Source organism: Chiloscyllium plagiosum, chromosome 37 (genome assembly GCF_004010195.1).
Source record: "Chiloscyllium plagiosum isolate BGI_BamShark_2017 chromosome 37, ASM401019v2, whole genome shotgun sequence".
In the NCBI taxonomy this organism is placed as follows: Eukaryota; Metazoa; Chordata; class Chondrichthyes; order Orectolobiformes; family Hemiscylliidae; genus Chiloscyllium; species Chiloscyllium plagiosum.
The window spans coordinates 26,982,275-27,000,805 of record NC_057746.1 but is presented as its reverse complement, the minus strand read 5'-3'; the positions used below and the strand labels follow the sequence as shown (position 1 = coordinate 27,000,805).

General features: G+C 42.8%; 1 protein-coding gene and 1 long non-coding RNA gene across 3 annotated transcripts; one reads left to right on the top strand and one right to left on the bottom strand.

Moving 5' to 3' along the window:
* Positions 1–2,049: 2,049 nt before the first annotated feature.
* LOC122541416 lies at positions 2,050–18,142 on the top strand. Its single transcript, XR_006309597.1, has 4 exons — positions 2,050–2,138; positions 10,468–10,475; positions 17,016–17,020; positions 18,129–18,142. It is a non-coding gene; the product is annotated as an uncharacterized LOC122541416 (long non-coding RNA).
* Positions 2,053–14,213, bottom strand: LOC122541413 (CCN family member 1-like). 2 transcript variants are annotated; one of them, XM_043678171.1, is made up of 6 exons: positions 14,106–14,213; positions 12,053–12,189; positions 8,692–8,896; positions 6,542–6,928; positions 4,708–4,910; positions 2,053–3,130 (listed from the first exon to the last, which is right to left on the bottom strand). In XM_043678171.1, exons 1-6 carry the CDS (start codon positions 14,110–14,112, stop codon positions 2,801–2,803), a joined length of 1,269 nt encoding a protein of 422 aa, XP_043534106.1. In that variant the 5' UTR covers positions 14,113–14,213; the 3' UTR covers positions 2,053–2,800. The 2 variants fall into 2 exon arrangements, with proteins under 2 accessions (XP_043534106.1, XP_043534107.1); XM_043678172.1 differs by lacking the exon at positions 14,106–14,213 and adding an exon at positions 12,370–12,571.
* Positions 18,143–18,531: the final 389 nt, after the last annotated feature.

Below are 18,531 nucleotides of genomic sequence, written 5' to 3'. Positions count from 1 at the left end.
TTTAAGGCAGGAGCATCTCCAATGTGTCTCAAAAAATGTAAAATAGAGGGCACTCTTGTACATTGCCTATGGACCTGTCATAAGATCCATAGATACTGGACTAAAGTAGCAAGTATCCTGACAGAAATTTTAGGAACAGAAATTAAAGTGGACCCTGTATCTCTCGTTTTGGACTTTTCGAACTTACCCTCCCTGGATATGCATAGGAAGAGACTATTTTCTATTCTCTCTGTGCAAGGAAAAATATTTCGGTAAACTGGGTGGCTGAGGGCCCCCCTGGACTTTCAAATTGGCACAGATTAATTGTGGAATGTATTCCCCTTGACTTCCTTACAAATATGGTGCACCGAAAGACCGAATTATTTCATAAAATATGGCAGCCCTTCTTGAATTATATGAATACAGATATTTCGGCTATCCTAACAAGGGCTTTTATTTAATTGAGATTACGAAACTGGCTGGTCCTTGGGAGAGGAATCCCGCACGAATATGGGTTTTGTTACATTTGATGTTAACACATTCTGAGCATGTATCTCACTACCCATTTCTGTGTTATCCGTTGTTTTTTCTTCTTCTTTCTCTTACATTATTCAAATAAGAGACTTAAATAAACACTCTGGCTAGTTGTAGGTTGGATTAGTAGTTAGTTGAGTTGTTTTTTTCTTTCTCGGTATTTTTCTTTTGTTAAATTTTGGTTATTATATATTTAAGATTTAATTGTATATCAATGTTTGTACTTGAGAGTTTTGTTTATTTTTGTAAACTTGTAAAAATGTTAAATTTCTAATAAAAATATCTATATAAAAAAAAGAATTCCTTGGTTGACAGGGCTGGGGGTTTTGTGGATGAACTCTGAGTTCACGTTTTCTGTTGTGTGAAGAATGATTAGTGAGAAAGCATCCGTGTGTAGGTCTGTACAGATTTCACTGTTAAATTAAGTAGAAAAAAATTACACACAGTTACATGTTCATTAAAATATCTCTTCTGGGTAGGCACTGAATACATTTCAATTTATTGCTGGGATTACATATACTATGTAGCACAGCGTTCACAGAGAACTTTACATCACAGGGATAGGCCCACATCAACATCTTTCATGTCACTCGATTTTATCTCACCCCATCAGTACATCATTACATTCTTTCTCCCTCAAACTTGTTCAGCCTTCCCTTTACAATGCAGTGAAGCGTTTCACATTCTAACCACACTTTGGCTCAAGAAGTTTCTCCTGAATTCCTGACTGATTTATTGGTAACTGTCTGAAACTGGGATTACACAGTACAGGGTCACATTGAGAATATAGGCAAAAGTGAGGACTGCAGAGGCTGGAAATCCGAGTCTAGATTAGAGTGGTGCTGGAAAAGCCACAGCAAATCAGGCAGCATCCGAGGAGTAGGAAAATCAACGTTTCGGGAAAAAGCCCTTCATCAGGACTGAAAGCTCCTGACAGAGAACACAGGGGGCCAACACCTTCAACATATTGTCTAGCTATCACCATTGTTAACAGCTAACACGAGAATGCAACTTTAAAAAAAGGTTTTGTGATTTACACATGAAAGAAGTGAAACTATCACTGTATTCTAACAGATGAAAGGCTTAACAGACAATCAATTTTTCAATGTATAATTTCAGTTACATCACACTGTAAATTTTTGCTATAAATTCTGTGTTACGATCGAGCCCTCCATTATCACCTGATGAAGAAGCGTCGCTCCGAAAGCTAGTGTGCTTCCAATTAAACCTGTTGGACTATAACCTGGTGTTGAGTGATTTTTCATTTTAATCTAGACACATTGAGAATATCACAACACAGTGAAGTGCTGCCTACAATATGGGATCCTGCCAACTGGTGGCGATACTGCCTCACCTTTCGGGCTGAATACTGCTCTCTGCAATAAATCTCCAGTAGAGGACAGTCATGGCCTCCAAACATTCTTTCCTTCACCCACAACTGGGCGTTTGGGTTGCCAGAGTATGTCTACGTGCTAGTGGGCCCAGATCCTGAATGTCTGGAGAAGCAGATATTTACTACAATGAGATCGCAGTGATGGATTGTGTCCAGGCATTTGTTTCTTGACTTTATCTCATATAAAACACACAGCAGCAAGCTCAGCAAGACTTAGACAATAAATGCATGTGTTAAAAGAGACAGGAATTTTCATATGATTGAAAATCTTGGCTACCTTCAAGGGAAGGTGTTAGTAATGACTTTGATATCACTGTGAGGAGTTCTGAATTTCTGGACACGTTGCTGTGATGTGGTCTTAAGGTGGAAATTGTTAATTAACAATCGATATGAGTTTAATTGTTAGGGGCATTGCTATTTCCAGGCTTTTAGGAATCTATTATTAAAATATGAAAGATTTCCCTGGCACTGACATGAAAGTGAATTGGGTCAGAGGAATGCTAAAGCAAAGCAATACTGCAGCAAAATAGTTCCCCTTAAAGAGGGCAGTTGGCAACTCACATTCCAGTGGGAGACCTGTGTGCCAACTTTGGAGTCTGCTGTTTATTCACTGGCTTGCTGTAGAGCTTATACAGTTTAGCTCAGCACAAAGTAGAAAGTGAACTTTAAATCATATTCACAACTCTGGCTTAGAACTGAATTGTCCAGCACAAGAACAGGCCCTCTAGCCTGCAATGAGTTCCTTAGGTATTTTTGCAAGTTTCTGTTTATATTAAGCTTAGAAGCAGCATCTAAGCACTAATCAATCAAACACAGTGATCATAGATCAATCCACAAGCCAAATTAAACCATTGAACACTGCAGGTCAATTGTAAACTGGAATGCAACAATGGTTTAAAAATTTCCATGAATGCCTTTGGTACCCATCTGTCGGTTAATGGACCTGTAGGGTTTGTCATTGTCTAACCAGAAGTGGGCACTCTGGTACTGGCATTGCCAGTTACATTCACACCTCTTGATCTTCATGACGTGCTTGACAATAAATCCTCTGACCAGGCAGTAGAAACGCACTCTCATGGTCCTGGTCTCAGCAGGGTAACAGCAGCGCCCATCCGTGCACAGGCCACAGTACTTGGGCTTGTATTTCCTCAGGCTGGTGCAACCTTGGTAAGAAATCAGCCTGGGCTCTAGCTCCTTCTTGCTGTTCCGACACCTCTTGCCTCCCTGTAACACAGAAGGATTTGGCCCACAGTGAAAATTGGCCAGGGTGAAGATTCCTAAAATAGGTCAAGTCCCTTTTGAAGAACATTATTGTGTTTTCAAAACATCAACTTAACTTTCAAATCTCTCCTTGACCTGCCCCTCCCAGACTTATCCATGATCTCCTCCCATCTCACAACTTCTTGAAAATTGATGTGGTGGTGCCAGAGTTGGTCTGGGGTGGACAAAGTCAGAAGTCACGTGACACCAGCTTATAGTCCAACCTGTTTATTTGAAATCACAAGTTTTTGGAGCACTGCTGCGATTTGAAATCTTGTGACTTCAAATAGACCCGTTTGAAAATAACCTGGTGTTGTGAGACTTCCTGACAAATCTGTATTCCTCCAATTCTGGCTTCATGCACTTCCCCGATTGGTGGCCAACCTTCAGCCGCTGAGGGGCTTGGTTGTGAAACTCTTTCCTTCAAGCTCTCCCCCTTCTGTGATGTGCTCTTTGAAAGCTACTTCTGAGACAAATTTGTAGTCATTCCACTCATACAGTGCAACCTGTGAAAATGATCCTGAACATCATATTGCAGTATGGCCCAATACATTGATCTACAGCAATACATCGTGGAAGATGCCACCATTGATCAATACATGATGCAGCTCATTACCATACTGCTTTAGAACTACACATGATGGTTCAGAGTGTCACATTGATCTAGAACTGTCTAGATTCCATATTAATTTACAGCTATGCATTACACTTCAGCTGTCATGTTGATCCAGAGCAATATTTTACAGTAAAACTGATGCATTGACTGAGAAATATACAATTATGGTACAGGTTATGATATTGGTCTAGAAGTAGTTAAGGATGTCATGTTGATCTCAACCTATACCTTACAGCAAAGGTTGCTACAAAATCTACAACCATGCACTGCAATGAAGGTTCTCATGTTCGAGAGCTGCACATTACAGTTCATTTTGTCACATTGATCTCAAAATACACTTCACAGTTCAGGGTGTCATGTTGATCCAGGACTATACCTTACATGGTATGCTGCCATGTTCATCCAGTACTATTCAGTACAGTGGAAGTTGTCACATTGTGGAACTGCACTTAAAATTCAGGCTGTCATATTGATCTAAAACTCAACGTTATAGTGGAATTTTGCACATTGCTGTAGAACTATATTTTACCGTGCACACCCTCACACTGTACAACAACAAAGCATTACGAAGCAGCCTTTCACATTGTTCTAGAATAACACATCACAGCAAAGACTGCCACACTATTATAGAATAACACACTGCCACTAAAGACTATTATATTGATCTAGAACAGCACACTGTAGTGAAGACACTATGGGTCTAGTTTGGTTCAGGAATCTTGGTTGACATGATTGAGTTTGACTGTATGACTCTATAACAACACATTACAGTGAAAACTGTCACATTGATCAAAACAAGACATTAATGTATTGCTTATTACATTGATTAATATGATAATAAGGAATGATAATGTAATTAATAAGATATGATAATGTTTGATTCAACTGGATCTGCCACGTGGTTCTTCCCTCTGCTAAGACTAACCTGGAGATTGACCTCATTGAGCATATCACAGGGCCGGATCTGGCACAATCTAGTCTCCCATTTCGGATGACACCAGGTGTTGTTGGTGCTTAGTCTGGATGAAATTCCTATGCCACAGGTCTGCGAACAGGTCGACCACTTTGTGTTCCTGACCAGGCAATCAGGATAGCTGAAGTTTTGTCTCTTCAATTGACCTTTCAGCTCTGAAGCAACAAAGAGATGAACAACAAAAACAGCATACACACACAAATGCCTCCACAAATGGATTTACATTTGTGCACAGCATAAACGCTCACAAAACATGCCCCAGCACACAACTATAAGATCTCACTCCACACACACACACATAAACACTTGTGATATTTTACACACAATTCATAGAAGTGCAAGCATAATGACACATTCACAAACACACAGGGACATTCACAGCATAATTAATGGCACCAGGCTATCTCATCCTCTACTGCACCCACATACACATATGTGCACAACCACATACAATTTCAAGAACTCGAACTGCACAAAACAAACACAGATGTGAACAGCTGCATGACACACACTCAACAGACATACATACAGGCAGATGTACACATGCAGACACAGACAAATATATACACATAAGCGGACACACAAATGCACACCCACAAGCATGTATACATGCATATACACACACAGAAACACATGCACACTACACACACAACACAGATACTCACACAGAGACATACATGCATGCATGGACACACCCAAACATACAAATGCTCCAGTACTATCTTCATGCATTTTTTTCATTTTACTTTCATGTCAATTGTGAAACTGCCTATGTTAATATCTATGGAGTTAATTAGTCCTTGACAGGTTCAGACAAAATATTCATTTTATATTCCTGTCCATGTTATGTTTTATTAAACTTGCTTAGAGAATACAATTAATCAGTCTCTGTTTAGAATTGAGATCTGGCTTTAGCCAATCCGAGGAGAGGTGGTATGGAAAAGTGTAGGAGGTGGTTAAATTTAGAATTGAATTATTGCCTGCAAACCATGCCCCTAGTAATGATTCCACAAAATCAGAATTGTTATTAAAAGGGATCACACTGGGAAAAGGTCCCGAGAATAGGACTAATTCGAGGATTTCTTCAAAATAATTGCTCGGGGATAAAGGACCTTGTGGTCTCCTCCTGCACCCTACAATGCTAGGCCTTTGAATTGCATCTGATCTCGGAGTGCAAGCGATGGCTATGAAGACGAAATGCTGAGAGGGACGCACTAAAGCCTGGGGCAGATGCCGCCAAGGCGCAAGACCACTGACTGAGGTCTTTCTGCCAAAGTTAGATGGGGCAGAAGTGGGTACTGCGGATGCTGGAGATTCGAGTCGAGATTAGAGTGGTGCTGGAAAAGCACAGCAGGTCAGGCAGCATCCGAAGAGCAAGAGAATCGACGTTTCGGGCAAAAGCCCTTCATCAGAAATCAGGAAAAAGTTTGGGTGGGGAGTGGGTCTGTTCAGTTATGGGACCTCCCATGTAAATATAATCTTGTACAAGTAAGAGATGCCTTGGGTCGGCTTGTTGGACAGAGTCAAATGTTTGCTTCTGAGGAAAGGTAACTCGACCCAAAGCATTAACTCTTATTTCTCTCCACAGGTGCTGCCAGCATGAGCTTTTCCAGCAATTTCTGTTTTTGTTTCTGATTTTACAGCATCAGCAGTTCTTTATCCAGTGTTTGCTTGTTTCCTGATGTACAGAACCGAACTGCTTTTGTGACTTATATATGTGTGTGTGTGTGTGTGTATATTTTTTTAACTGAAGAAAGTATAGTTTCGAAATTTAACAAAAAAATACCAGGGCGGTCAAAGTAGCGTTTGACATCCAGGCGGTCAGGGTTCAAGGCCTTGTGTTTTGTTTCCAACTTTCGGGGCGCTGCATTCGGCGACTTGACCGCTTTCGCGAGGCCGGTGACAAACTCCCTCCACTCGGGTGGCGCCCACGCCTTGCGGTCCCCTGAGCGGGGCGTCACGCACTTCCAGCGCTCGCAGCAGGTGCCAGCCACCTTGACGGGCCGAGCGTCCGCGCAGGAGGCGGGCGGCGCAGGCAGCTTCTCCGGGCACAGCGGGGAGCAGTGGGCCCTGCCCTCCCGGCAGCTGCACTGCAGCCTGCAATTCTTCATAAAGCTCTCGCCGTGTTGGAAAACTCTGCCGTTCAGGAAGCAAGGCCGTCCCACGTTGCTGGCTGCAAGGAGAGGACAGAGAGAGAGAGGGTGGGAGGGATTGTAGCAACTGGAAAAACAGCCAAAGATGCTGGAATGTTTTCTTTTGTTCATTCCTTTCGGGTCTGCATTGATTGCCCAGAGAGCAGCTGAGAGTCATGCCACATTGCTGTGGGCCTGGAGTCACGTGTTGGCCAGTTTCCTTCCCTAAAGGCCATTAGTGAACCAGATGGGTTTTTCCAACCATGGTCATCCTTAGACTCTTAATTCCAAATTTTTATTGGGTTCAAATTGAAAATTTCACACCATATGCCATGGCGGGATTCGAACCCAAATCCCCAGAACATTACCTGGGTTTCTGGAATAACGGTCCAGTAATAAAACCACTAGGCCATCACCTCCCCTGTCTCGTTTCCCCAGAAACAGAAATTTCTGAGGTGAAAAATCACACTCAGCAGGTCTGGCAGCATCTGTAGAGAGAAATCAGTGTTCCAGGTGCGACATTCAACACAGATGCTGCCAGACCTGCTGAGTTTTTCCAGCAATCTCTGAGATATCTGGCCTGTTTCTGAGGGGGTTGGGGGATATGTTTTCAGCAATGACAGCCTCTGTCAAATTGATCAATGACAAATTGATCCACCCTTTCTGATCCATCTGCTAATCCTAGTGGAAGGTTACTTGGCAGGAATAGTGTGCTGATCCCATTGATGTCAGATTAAATGCCGCTCTTGTGACCTAAACCAGTACTTTTTTTTAATCGACCTGTTCAGGGAGGATATGACATGCCTCTGGAGCAGGTAGGACTTTGCATCTGAGGTGGAGACACTGTGTCACAAGAGCACTTACTGAAGCCAGTGAATGTGATGCTAATATTTTTTTAAAAAAACAATCCTTTACACAATGATTTAAACAGAGACTTTCGGCTGGACCTTCTAGAATATGAGTTCCCTGATTGGGGCTGTTAATCTGGTCCAATAAGGGAGCCTTGGCTGATAGATAAAAAGGGGAGTGTCAGAGATACTGCCATTCTGACAACTGACTCTGAACAGGCAGTGTGAATTGCAAGAATGGGCTGGCACAGTGGCTTATTGGTTAGCACTGCTGCCTCACAGCACCAAGGACCCAGGTTCACTTCCAGCCTCGGGTGACTGTCTGTGTGGAGTTTGCACATTCTCCCCTTGTCTGTGTGGGTTTCCTCCGGGTGCTCCGGTTTCCTCCCTCAATCCAAAGATGCGCAGGTCAGGTGGATTGGCTGTGCTAAATTCTAGATTAGGTGCATTAGTCGGGGTAAATGTAGAGTGATTGGGTAGAGGAATGGGTCTGGGTGGGTCAGTGTGGACTTGTTGGGCCGAAGGGCCTGTTTCCACATTGTAGGGATTCCATGATTCTATGTTCATGTGTAAATAAAGGGTGACTTGGTGACGGGATACCAGCCTCCGTGGAGTTATTTCACTTTTCAATGCAGCGAGTCTGGAATGACCCTCCAGGCAGTGTGGGGAGGCAGATTCAATGCATGCACTCAAGAGGATCTGAGATGATTGTTTAAATAGAAACAGGGTTTCAGGGGAAAAGGCAGGAGGATGGGCCGAGTCACGGTGCTCAATCGGCGAGTCAGTGCAGACACGTTGGGCCGAATGGCCCCTTTTTGCACCATGACGTTGCTGTCATTCTGTAAGTGCCCTCAATTAGTGCCGTGGATCTGTAATTGCCCTGAATGTCTCCTGATGTGGCTGGTTGTGTGAGAGGAAGGGGAATGTCTTAGTCAGGGGCCACCAGGTCTCCTTACCTCTGCAGATTCCGGTTGTGGCATTTGTCCTGGCCTCCAATTGGCAGCGGAGCCCGCGGTCACGGTCACAAGGTCGAAGCAAGCCACATTCCTCATTGAACTGCCGAGCACAAACTGAGCAGCAGCCGCAGTCGTCTAGAACCAGGGGCACGCTTGGATGGCACGGCATGGGTTTTGGGCAGTGACACTGTGCGGGGCACTTTGCCTGTGGAGAAAAGAGATTCTTCAAGGATCCGGACCAGACCCCCTCAAAACATTATAAGAAAGTACCCTCAACCCTAACATTTTCTTATGTTAAACATAACGTGCTGTGTTCCAGGTGCAATTCAAATGGTCAAACTACTCAACATAAGCAAAACACCATTTATTTAAACACTATAGTTAAAAATACAGCAAAAAGAGTCCTAGAATAACTTAACTCTATTGCAAAACTTAACAGAATAATAGATGCAGTAACTATTACAAATTAACTGTTCTAATATATTAAAATCCCATAAATACCACCCATGGCAAAAAACAGAAAATTCAGAGAAATAGATTTGTCTCACAGATAACCCAGCAGCTGAGAGAAACCCCAGCTTCCAGCTGTAACTGAGTGAGGGAAAAATAGCCTCTACTTCTTCAAAACCCCAGCAGCTCCTTAAAGCTAAGTCTAAGACTAAAACTAAATTAGAAAGCTTGGTCTGTGAGAGCTGGCCACACCCAGCCAGGCTGCTTCTATTGTTCCATTTTAAAAAGCACCCAAGGCCTCCCAAGGTTTACCACCTTTCTAAGCAGGCAGCTCAATACCTCTGCCTTAAAACCTCTTTTTAAAAAATAAGGCAAACTACACTTCTTAAAGCCACAGATTTCACTGTCATTTTCCTAGATGTTTGTTTGAACTCCCATCTCCCCTGAAGACAATAAATCTTCATTCATGCAGCACCTTATCCTGTTACAATAAAGCACGTGACAGCCACGGAAGCCGTAATGTGGGGAAATTCAATTGGTGATGGGGCACAGCAGGATCCCACCAACAGCAGAAAGTAAAGGACTAGTCAGTCTCTTTTCAGCTCTAGGAATCTATTTTGCTAAATGTTGGAGGGAAGGTTACTCACTGCTCTTCTTAGAATTAGTGACTACTTGAACATTTATAGCCTGTCTCTGAGGGGAGATAAGACTGTAACTTTAATTAGGAAATCTGTCATATCATTGACAGTTGAATGTTCCCTCAGTACCACACAGGAAGTATGAGTACAAATGTTGTGGGCAGGTCTTCAGGGGTTAATCCACAAACAATGCAATCTCAGACTTAATCTTGCAAAGAAACCTACCTCCTTCCCAGGTCTTACTTTCTTAAATATCTCACTCCCATCGTATTCCTCTCTAAACATTTCCTTTCTAGGTGTTATGCTCATTCCCAGGTATTAGTCTCAAAATAACTTCCTCACCCCACCAGCTGTTATCCTTAACTAACTCTCTGCAAGTTGTTATTCTCCACAATGTTTGACCTTGAGCTGTAAACCTCTAAATAACACTCTCTACCCCAGGTGTTATTCTCGAAGTATCTCCCTCCCTCCCAGGTCTAAATGACCCACCCCAAAGGCTTCTTGCTCTAAGTAACTCATTCCCAGTTTAATAATTCCCTCTTTTTAGGTGTTTATGTTTTAAATAACCCCCTCCCTACTGGCATCATTGTCAGAATAACCTTGGATGAGTTATTTCTTCAAATACCCCCTGCCCAGTTTTAATTCTCTCAGAAATTTTCTCCCAGGTTTTATTTTCAAAATGTTACAGTTCTAGGTGTTAATCTATAATGAATTCCCCCCTTCCCATGTGCCATGGTCTAAATAACTCACTCCTGGTTACTGTTCTCCACATAACCCATCCCCAGTGCCACTCTCCAAAGAACTCATCCCCTCACAGATGTGATATTCTAAACACCTCAGTCCCAGGTATGATTTTCTAAATGAGCTACTCTGAGGATTATCCTCCATGTAATTCACCCCTTACAGGTCTTATTGTCAAAATAATTCCCTCCAAGATGTTATTCTCTAAATGATCAATCCCTGGTATTATTCCGTAAATTTATACCTGGAGGATTTATTCCCAGATCTCTGTATAGCTCACTACCTGATGCTGTTCCCTGTATAATTGAAACTGTGAAGTTATTTGCTGCAGAGGTTTGGAGAGGCTGGCTCATTAAGAACTTTCAAAGTTAAAATAGACAGATTTTTAATGAGTGAGGGAACCAAAGACGGTGAGGAAAAGGAGGTGGAGTTGAGGATTGTCAAATCAACCTTGATCTCATTGAATGGTTAAACAGACTCGATGGGCTGAATGTGGATCAGTGGTGCTGGAAGAGCACAGCAGTTCAGGCAGCATCCAACGAGCAGCAAAATCGACGTTTCAGGCAAAAGCCCTACATCAGGAATAAAGGCAGTGAGCCTGAAGCTTGGAGAGATAAGCTAGAGGAGGGTGGGAGTGGGGAGACTAAACACCTCAGTCCCAGGTATGATTTTCTAAATGAGCTACTCTGAGGATTATCCTCCATGTAATTCACCCCTTACAGGTCTTATTGTCAAAATAATTCCCTCCAAGATGTTATTCTCTAAATGATCAATCCCTGGTATTATTCCGTAAATTTATACCTGGAGGATTTATTCCCAGATCTCTGTATAGCTCACTACCTGATGCTGTTCCCTGTATAATTGAAACTGTGAAGTTATTTGCTGCAGAGGTTTGGAGAGGCTGGCTCATTAAGAACTTTCAAGGTTAAAATAGACAGATTTTTAATGAGTGAGGGAACCAAAGGCGATGAGGAAAAGGCAGCAAAGTGGAGTTGAGGATTGTCAAATCAACCTTGATCTCATTGAATGGCTAAACAGACTCGATGGGCTGAATGGCCTACTTCTGCTCCTACATAGAATCATAGTACAGCACGGAAACAGACCCTTCGGTCCTACATCTTATGATGTAATTCATTCCTAGTCTTTTTTTTAGCTTAGAGTCAGTCCCCTGAACTGAGGAGATTCTAAATTTCCTGGGTTTTTAAAAACCTTTTTTGCCTGCCAGAGGAGATTTTCATCTCCTGGTTTTATTTTTTTAAATATAATTTTTCATTCCTAGTCTGTATAATTATAGGAGTGGCTCCACATATTAGTCACTACTTCAGAATGCTATTTCTCATATCGATAAATCCCACTCTGTTACTTCCCATATCATTCACTCCCATGCGCTGCTCCTATACATCTCAGTTCTGGTATAATATTCCCCATCTATCTCATTCCCAGATGTCATTCCTTGTCTACCTCACTCCCAGTCTGCGCTATTGTTCCATTGCTGGGAATGACAGAATTGTAATAGTCATATATTCTCTCACCACATCAGCGAGGCTGGATTGTCCCAGGAACAGGAGATACCCGCACCACAACATCAGACTGCCATCCAGTCTCAAACTACAGAGACCTCTCTTCCTCCTGGAGCCCATGGCTGTTAGAAACTTGTTCATCGCTGAAACTGCAGATCAAAATAATGAAAAAATTGCAGCCATTAAACTTCAAGACAATGGCAACAAATTGTGTGGGAGAGACTGGGGAAATGGAGATTGGGTGTGAGCACTGACTAATCTCGAAAACCGCACTGCTATGGAACTCCCCAAAGAGTGAAGGCAATGGATGTGGGAATTTCTCCACTTACACTGAGCAGTGGTCTCCACCCCAAGGCTGAGGGATTATCCCATTGTCAGGTGGCAGAAGGTTAGAAGTTGCAACTGAGTACTGGCTAAATAAAAAAGAAAGCTTATACGAAAAAAAGGCTCATTTCATGTTCTGCCTGAGAAGCAAATTATTGTGGGCCTTGCTCCCACACTCAAGATGAAATTCCCAATGTTTCCTTTAGATAATCTGTGTGTCTGTGTTTGTTTTTGACATGCCTATTTATTTATATACATGCCCGTCTGCTCAGATAAAGGTGCAAAAAGAGATAAACCAGTGGCTACAATTCCTGGAGAGGCGCTGACTCAGCACCCTACAATCGCCTTCTCAGAATTATTCCTGGCACAGCTCCTCTCAGCTCACAGGGACTTTTGTTGTCGCTTTTGCTCACACTGTTTTCCATTATCACTGTCCCTTTTGGCAATACATCCAGGGGAATGCAGAGGTGGCTTCTAAAGCAATTTACCACCCGTGGAGTCATAACAGTGGTCACATTCGCAGAAGGAGACCATTCAGCCCCTCTTTCTTGAGCATCTTCTAGCCCCCTGCCTCAGCAACTCACCCAGTCAGGCCCTTTTCCCTCAGAGTCCTTTCTCATCGGATGCCTGTCCAATTCTTGTTGGAATGCTCAACGGAATTTATCTTCATCACAACTCTCAGGCAGTACATTCCAAATTCAAATCACCTCACTGTGTAGGTAAGGAAGATATACTTTTTGCTTCTGCCAATCTCCACTAATCCATGTCTTCTGCTTTCTGATCCTTCCAGCAAGAGGAACACCATTTCTCCATTGTTTCTGTCTGGACACCCCATGTTGTTTGAAGAACTCTACCAAGCTGCTTGGTCATTTCTTTCTGCAAACAGATGCAACCTTTCCAATCTAACAATGTACTGATGTCTTTTTAATTTCAGAAACACTTTATTCATAAAAATATCTTTATGTACATACATAGTCACTGAAGTAGTTCAGTGCTCTACAGTAGCACACAAAGAAACATACAAACATTGGAGTTTGACACTGTTCAACGAATAAACAAGATTACATTTGCATGCATTTGAGGCAATCAATAACTGAATAAAGAAGCCTTCAATAACTGAACGGACCCACATTTAACTTCAACAGTAACACCTCAAGATAGTGGTCTGCCTTGGCGGCAGCTGCCCCAGTCTTTACTGCGTCCTCAGGATGTAGTCCTGGGCCTTGGGATGTGCCAGTCTGCAACACCTGGTCGGGATCAACCCCTTGCTCTGGGAGATCAAGTTGTGGGCAGACCAAAGAGTGTCTTTCACTGAGTTGATGGTCCTCCAAATGTTTGTTTCGGTGTGCATCCCAGGGAACAGACCGGAGAGCACAGAGTCCTGCATCAGGGAGCTGCTTCAGATGAACCTTGATAAAAACCACTGCATTTCCCTCCAGACCACCTTTACAAAGGCACATTCCAGCTGGAGATTTGTAACAGTCTCAATTCCCCTGCAGCCACTTTGAGGATCTGACGTTCTTCATCCCTGAAATTATCCTTTACTGCACCCCCTCTAATGCCTTCACATCCTTCCTAAAATATGCATGAAGTAATTCCCTTTAGGGTAATGCAATGCAATGTTGGGACAAAATGTTCAGTCATGCCTCTGCTCCCAACTCAAATAGCTGAACTTAACAGAAACAAACACAACACCAATGTCTGATCTGGTCAGAGGAAAAGAAAATCAGCAGCCACTCACCCGTCATCTTGCGTCCCTTCTTGTTGGGCTCAACAACTGAAGACTGTCTTAATCCAGGAAAGGAATTACTTGTTTTATTCCTAAACCCTCAGAGCTCCTCCTCAGCACTTACTGTGACGCTGTTGATGTTTACGCCATTTTATCAGATTTCCAAGAAACCTCTGTACTTGTGCCTCTTCCTATAATCCCCACTAAAGGAGAAGTCTCTCCAAATACCTGTCCTTTTCCTATTCCTTCTTTACTTCATTTGTTCTGTTGTCACCATATTAGATTAGATTACTTACAGTGTGGAAACAGGCCCTTCGGCCCTACCAGTCCACACCGACCCTCTGAAGCATAATCCACCCAAACCCATCTCCCTCTGACTAATGCACCTAACACTATGGGCAATTTAGCATGGTCAATTCACCCCAACCTGCACATCTTTGGACTGTGGGAGGAAACCGGAGCACCCAGAGGAAACCCACGCAGACACAGGGAGAATGTACAAACTCCACACAGACAGTCGAACCTGGGACCCTGGTGCTGTGAGGCAGCAGTGCTAACCACTGAGCCACCATGCTGCCCAAAATTAATCAGGTACTTTGCACAAGTCAAGTTATAGTCATCTGCTTTGCTCAAAGAACAAGACTAAGTAGTGGAAGGGCGCACCAGCCGCTTAATAGGTTGATAGACTGCAAAATAAGGCTTAAAGCATCAGTTTAGAATTCCTTTTCCATTTCACCATCTACTACCCTCACTTTTAAACACTCCTTAAAATTTATTTCTTCAACCAAGCCTTTGGGTCTCCAATCCTAATATCTCTTGATGTCACACTGTGTCAATGTTTTGCTGGGAAGCTATTGAGAAACATAAATCTGGCCAGTAAAAGCTTCTTTCCATAGGTGTAAAGAAACTATTGGCTTGGTCAAATGTGGACCCGTTAAAATGGTGAATTTTAAGTATAAAATGGGGAAGTGATGGAGAGACAGCACCAGGAATATTGTACAGAGGAATCTTGATTATCTCAATTAACTGAATTTCGGATTATCCAAACTAGGTCTCAAGGTCCCATTAAAAATGTTACATTAAAGAGGTAAGTGAGTTTGGATTACCTCTGCTGAAGAACATGTGGAAATGATAGCAATAAAAAAAGAAACACAAGCACCCTCAGCATCAGCGACTGGATATTTTTTACATGTGGGTTAGTTACACAGCTCTTTGCAAAAGTAAGTGCTTCACTCCTGTCACTTTACTGGGCGTTCATGAAAAAAATGGAGGAGAAAGTAAACGTATGCACAAGGCTGGTTTTCGATCGCAACACTGAGTTCGGCGGAAACTGACAAATGCTCTTATGATTGTAGAAGCTGTTCAGGACCTTGTTTAATGCTGGGATTTCATATATTTATGTGATGGTAAGGGTTTAGCCAGTCTCACTTCACCCTGCAATTTTCAGAATGCAAAGATTAGTTTGTTTAAATAGCAGGCTCATCAAAATTATAGACTGAAACAAACTCTCCAGAAGAGCACAGAGTTAGATCAGCATGGCTTCCCTTGTTGAAGGTCAAATTGATTGTCTGAATAATCAATTATCTGAATGAAATCATGCCCGCGCATCTTGTTTGGAAAATTGAAGTTCCTCTCTATGCAGTTTTGTTCTCCTGATCAAAGGAAGAAATTGCTGACAACAGACAGAGTGCAGAAAACGTTTAGGAGGGTAGGAAACCTGGCCTGTATTCTCTAGAGTTTTGAAGAAAGTGAGGTAATCTCATTGAAACCTTACACAATTCTAACACAGTGGATGCAGATAGGATGTCTGCCTTTTTATAACTTGATTCATGGGGTGTTGGTGTTCATTTATTGCCCACTCCTAATTGGCCAGAGAGCAGTTATAATTAATGACCTTACTTTGTGGTATAAAGTAAGGTCATTAACAGGTAAGGTAGAACAGGTAAGGTTGGCAGATTTCCGTCCCTAAAGGAGATTATAAACCAGATGTGGTTTATTTTTAATGACAAATGATAGTGGTTACTTCCAGTTTTCCAGATTTTTGTTGAATTCAAATCAATCCATCTACCCATGGTAGTACTCAAATGTAGGTCCCCAAAGCATTATCCTGGGTCTGGATTACAACTATAGAATCCCAACAGTGTGGAAGCAGGCTACTCGGCCCATCGAGTCCACACTGAACCTCTGAAGAACACCCCACCCAGACCCAGCATCTCCCCCTTACCCTAGCCCTATAACCCCGCAATTACCATGGCTAATTCAATTAACCTGCAAATCCCTGGATACTGTGGGCAATTTAGCATGGCCAAACCACCTAACCTGCACATATCTGGAGTATGGGAGGACACCCATACAGATATGGGGAAAATGTGCAAATGCCATACAAACAGTTTTGAGAGTGGAATTGAACCTGGGTCACTGGCCTAATGTTACTAGACCAGTAACATTACCACTACTCCGCCATCTACCCTGTTGTTGAGTCTAAAATCAGGGGATGTAATTTCAGAATAATGAGCAATCCATTTAAGACAGAGGTGAGGAGGAATTTCACAGGGGCTGGTGAATCTTTGGAACTATTGACATAGGGAGCTTAATTACTAAGCAGATTCAAAAGACAGATATCTGGAGACTAGTTGTATCAAGGGATATGGAGTTAGGCATTGATATTGATGATCAGCCATGATCCTGTTGAATGTGCGGCAGGCTTGATATGCTGAATGAGCTACTCCTTCTCCTATATTGCTATGATCCTACGATTATGCTCCTGTGAACGTTTCGCAATGCTTCATTATGTTAATGGTGCTACGGCAATGCAAGTTCCTGTTGCTGCCTCACCTGGCAGGGTTGGACCTTCAGCCGTGGCATCTGCCTGGACTTATGTAGCACTGTTGTCCACTGACTGACCCAGTAAGTGGAGCGGAGTGGTGGTGATATGTATGTCCCCCCTCACCCTGGAACAAATATCCTGACTGACATGGAGCACTTGAGTATGGAGCACAGCCATTTTGGTTAAGTCGCAAACTGTGGTCAGTGTTTGCATACATTTGTCCCGTCATGTCTCAAACCCCTTCAGGAGAGGAGTGTAAGGGAAAATTTCCAGAATGTTGGGCATGGGGCACACTGACATATTCTTCTGTGTTCCAAAAATATCCTTTATACATAAAATTTGTAAAAGTTCCTTCCAAAGCATTCTCATTGAAAACTGCATAAGGGGCAATAAGATTTTCTCCAGACATTACATTCATACATTTGAAATACTCCTATATTTACTCTATATTCTCCATGTCAGGCGAGGGATTCCATACTGGCAATTTCATTCTACATTCCGTATTCACTGATATCTGTAGAGCCCCTGAAACTGGAAAGGGTGTGTTGTGTTGATACACAGTTTGATCAGTTGCCCTCTCTCTCTCTCTGAATCTGATATTCACTGTCGTACTGAAGCTGCACAGGGCTGATTAGAGACAGGAGACTGCAATAGGACACAGGGCTGGACAAAAGCAGTAAGGGAAACAGAAAGTGTCTAATTTTGACTCTGGATAACAGAGTTGTGTGGTTGACAGCCAGTGGAGCAGCCCACACAATAACTCCAGCTTTTAATTGCAAAGGAGGTTAGTAGGCAGAATGTGAGAAATGAGCTGCTAATCCACCATCAAATATAGGCCAGCCTAGTGGCTCAGTTGTTAGTACTGCTCCATCACAGGGCCAGGGACCTGGATTCAATTCTACTCTCTGGTTACTCCCACAGTCCAAAGATGTACAAACTAGATGGATTAGACATGGGAAACACAGGGTGGAGGCGGGGTGGTGGATCTGTGTGGAAAAAAGTGAGGACTGCAGATGCTGGAAACCAGAGTTTAGATCAGAGTGGTGCTGGAAAAGCACAGCAGGTCAGGCAGTATCCGAGGAGCAGGAAAATCGTCGTTTCGGGCAAAAGCCCTTCATCAGGAATAGAGTCGATGGGCCGAATGGCCTACTTCCACACTGTAGGGATTCTGTGACTCTATATTCAAAATCCAAATTCACCCCACAGAGAAAAAGGAGACAGACTTACCAAGAGAGTAAGAGACAGGGATAGAGTGGATAAAGGATAGAATAAAAGAGATTGAGAGGCAGGATAAAGAGGTGGAGAAAAGGGGAATAAATACGAGTGTACAGAAAAGAATGAGGGAAGTCGAAGAATTTGGAAGGCCATTTAGTGCAGAAATTAAAACTTGTTGTTTCTTAACCAGTTCCAGAGTGTTAGTTTGCATTATGCTGGGAGATTGTTTGAAGTCTCAATCAATCCTTGTGCCTCTCTGTGTGAAGAATCACTCATTAGCATCAATCCACCGTTCGTATTACCCTGTGCTTATATTTGCAGAGTTTCTTTAGACACCTTCATGAGATCATTTCTCAGGCAGCTTCTTATTCTTAGACCTCTTGCCACATTCCAGTT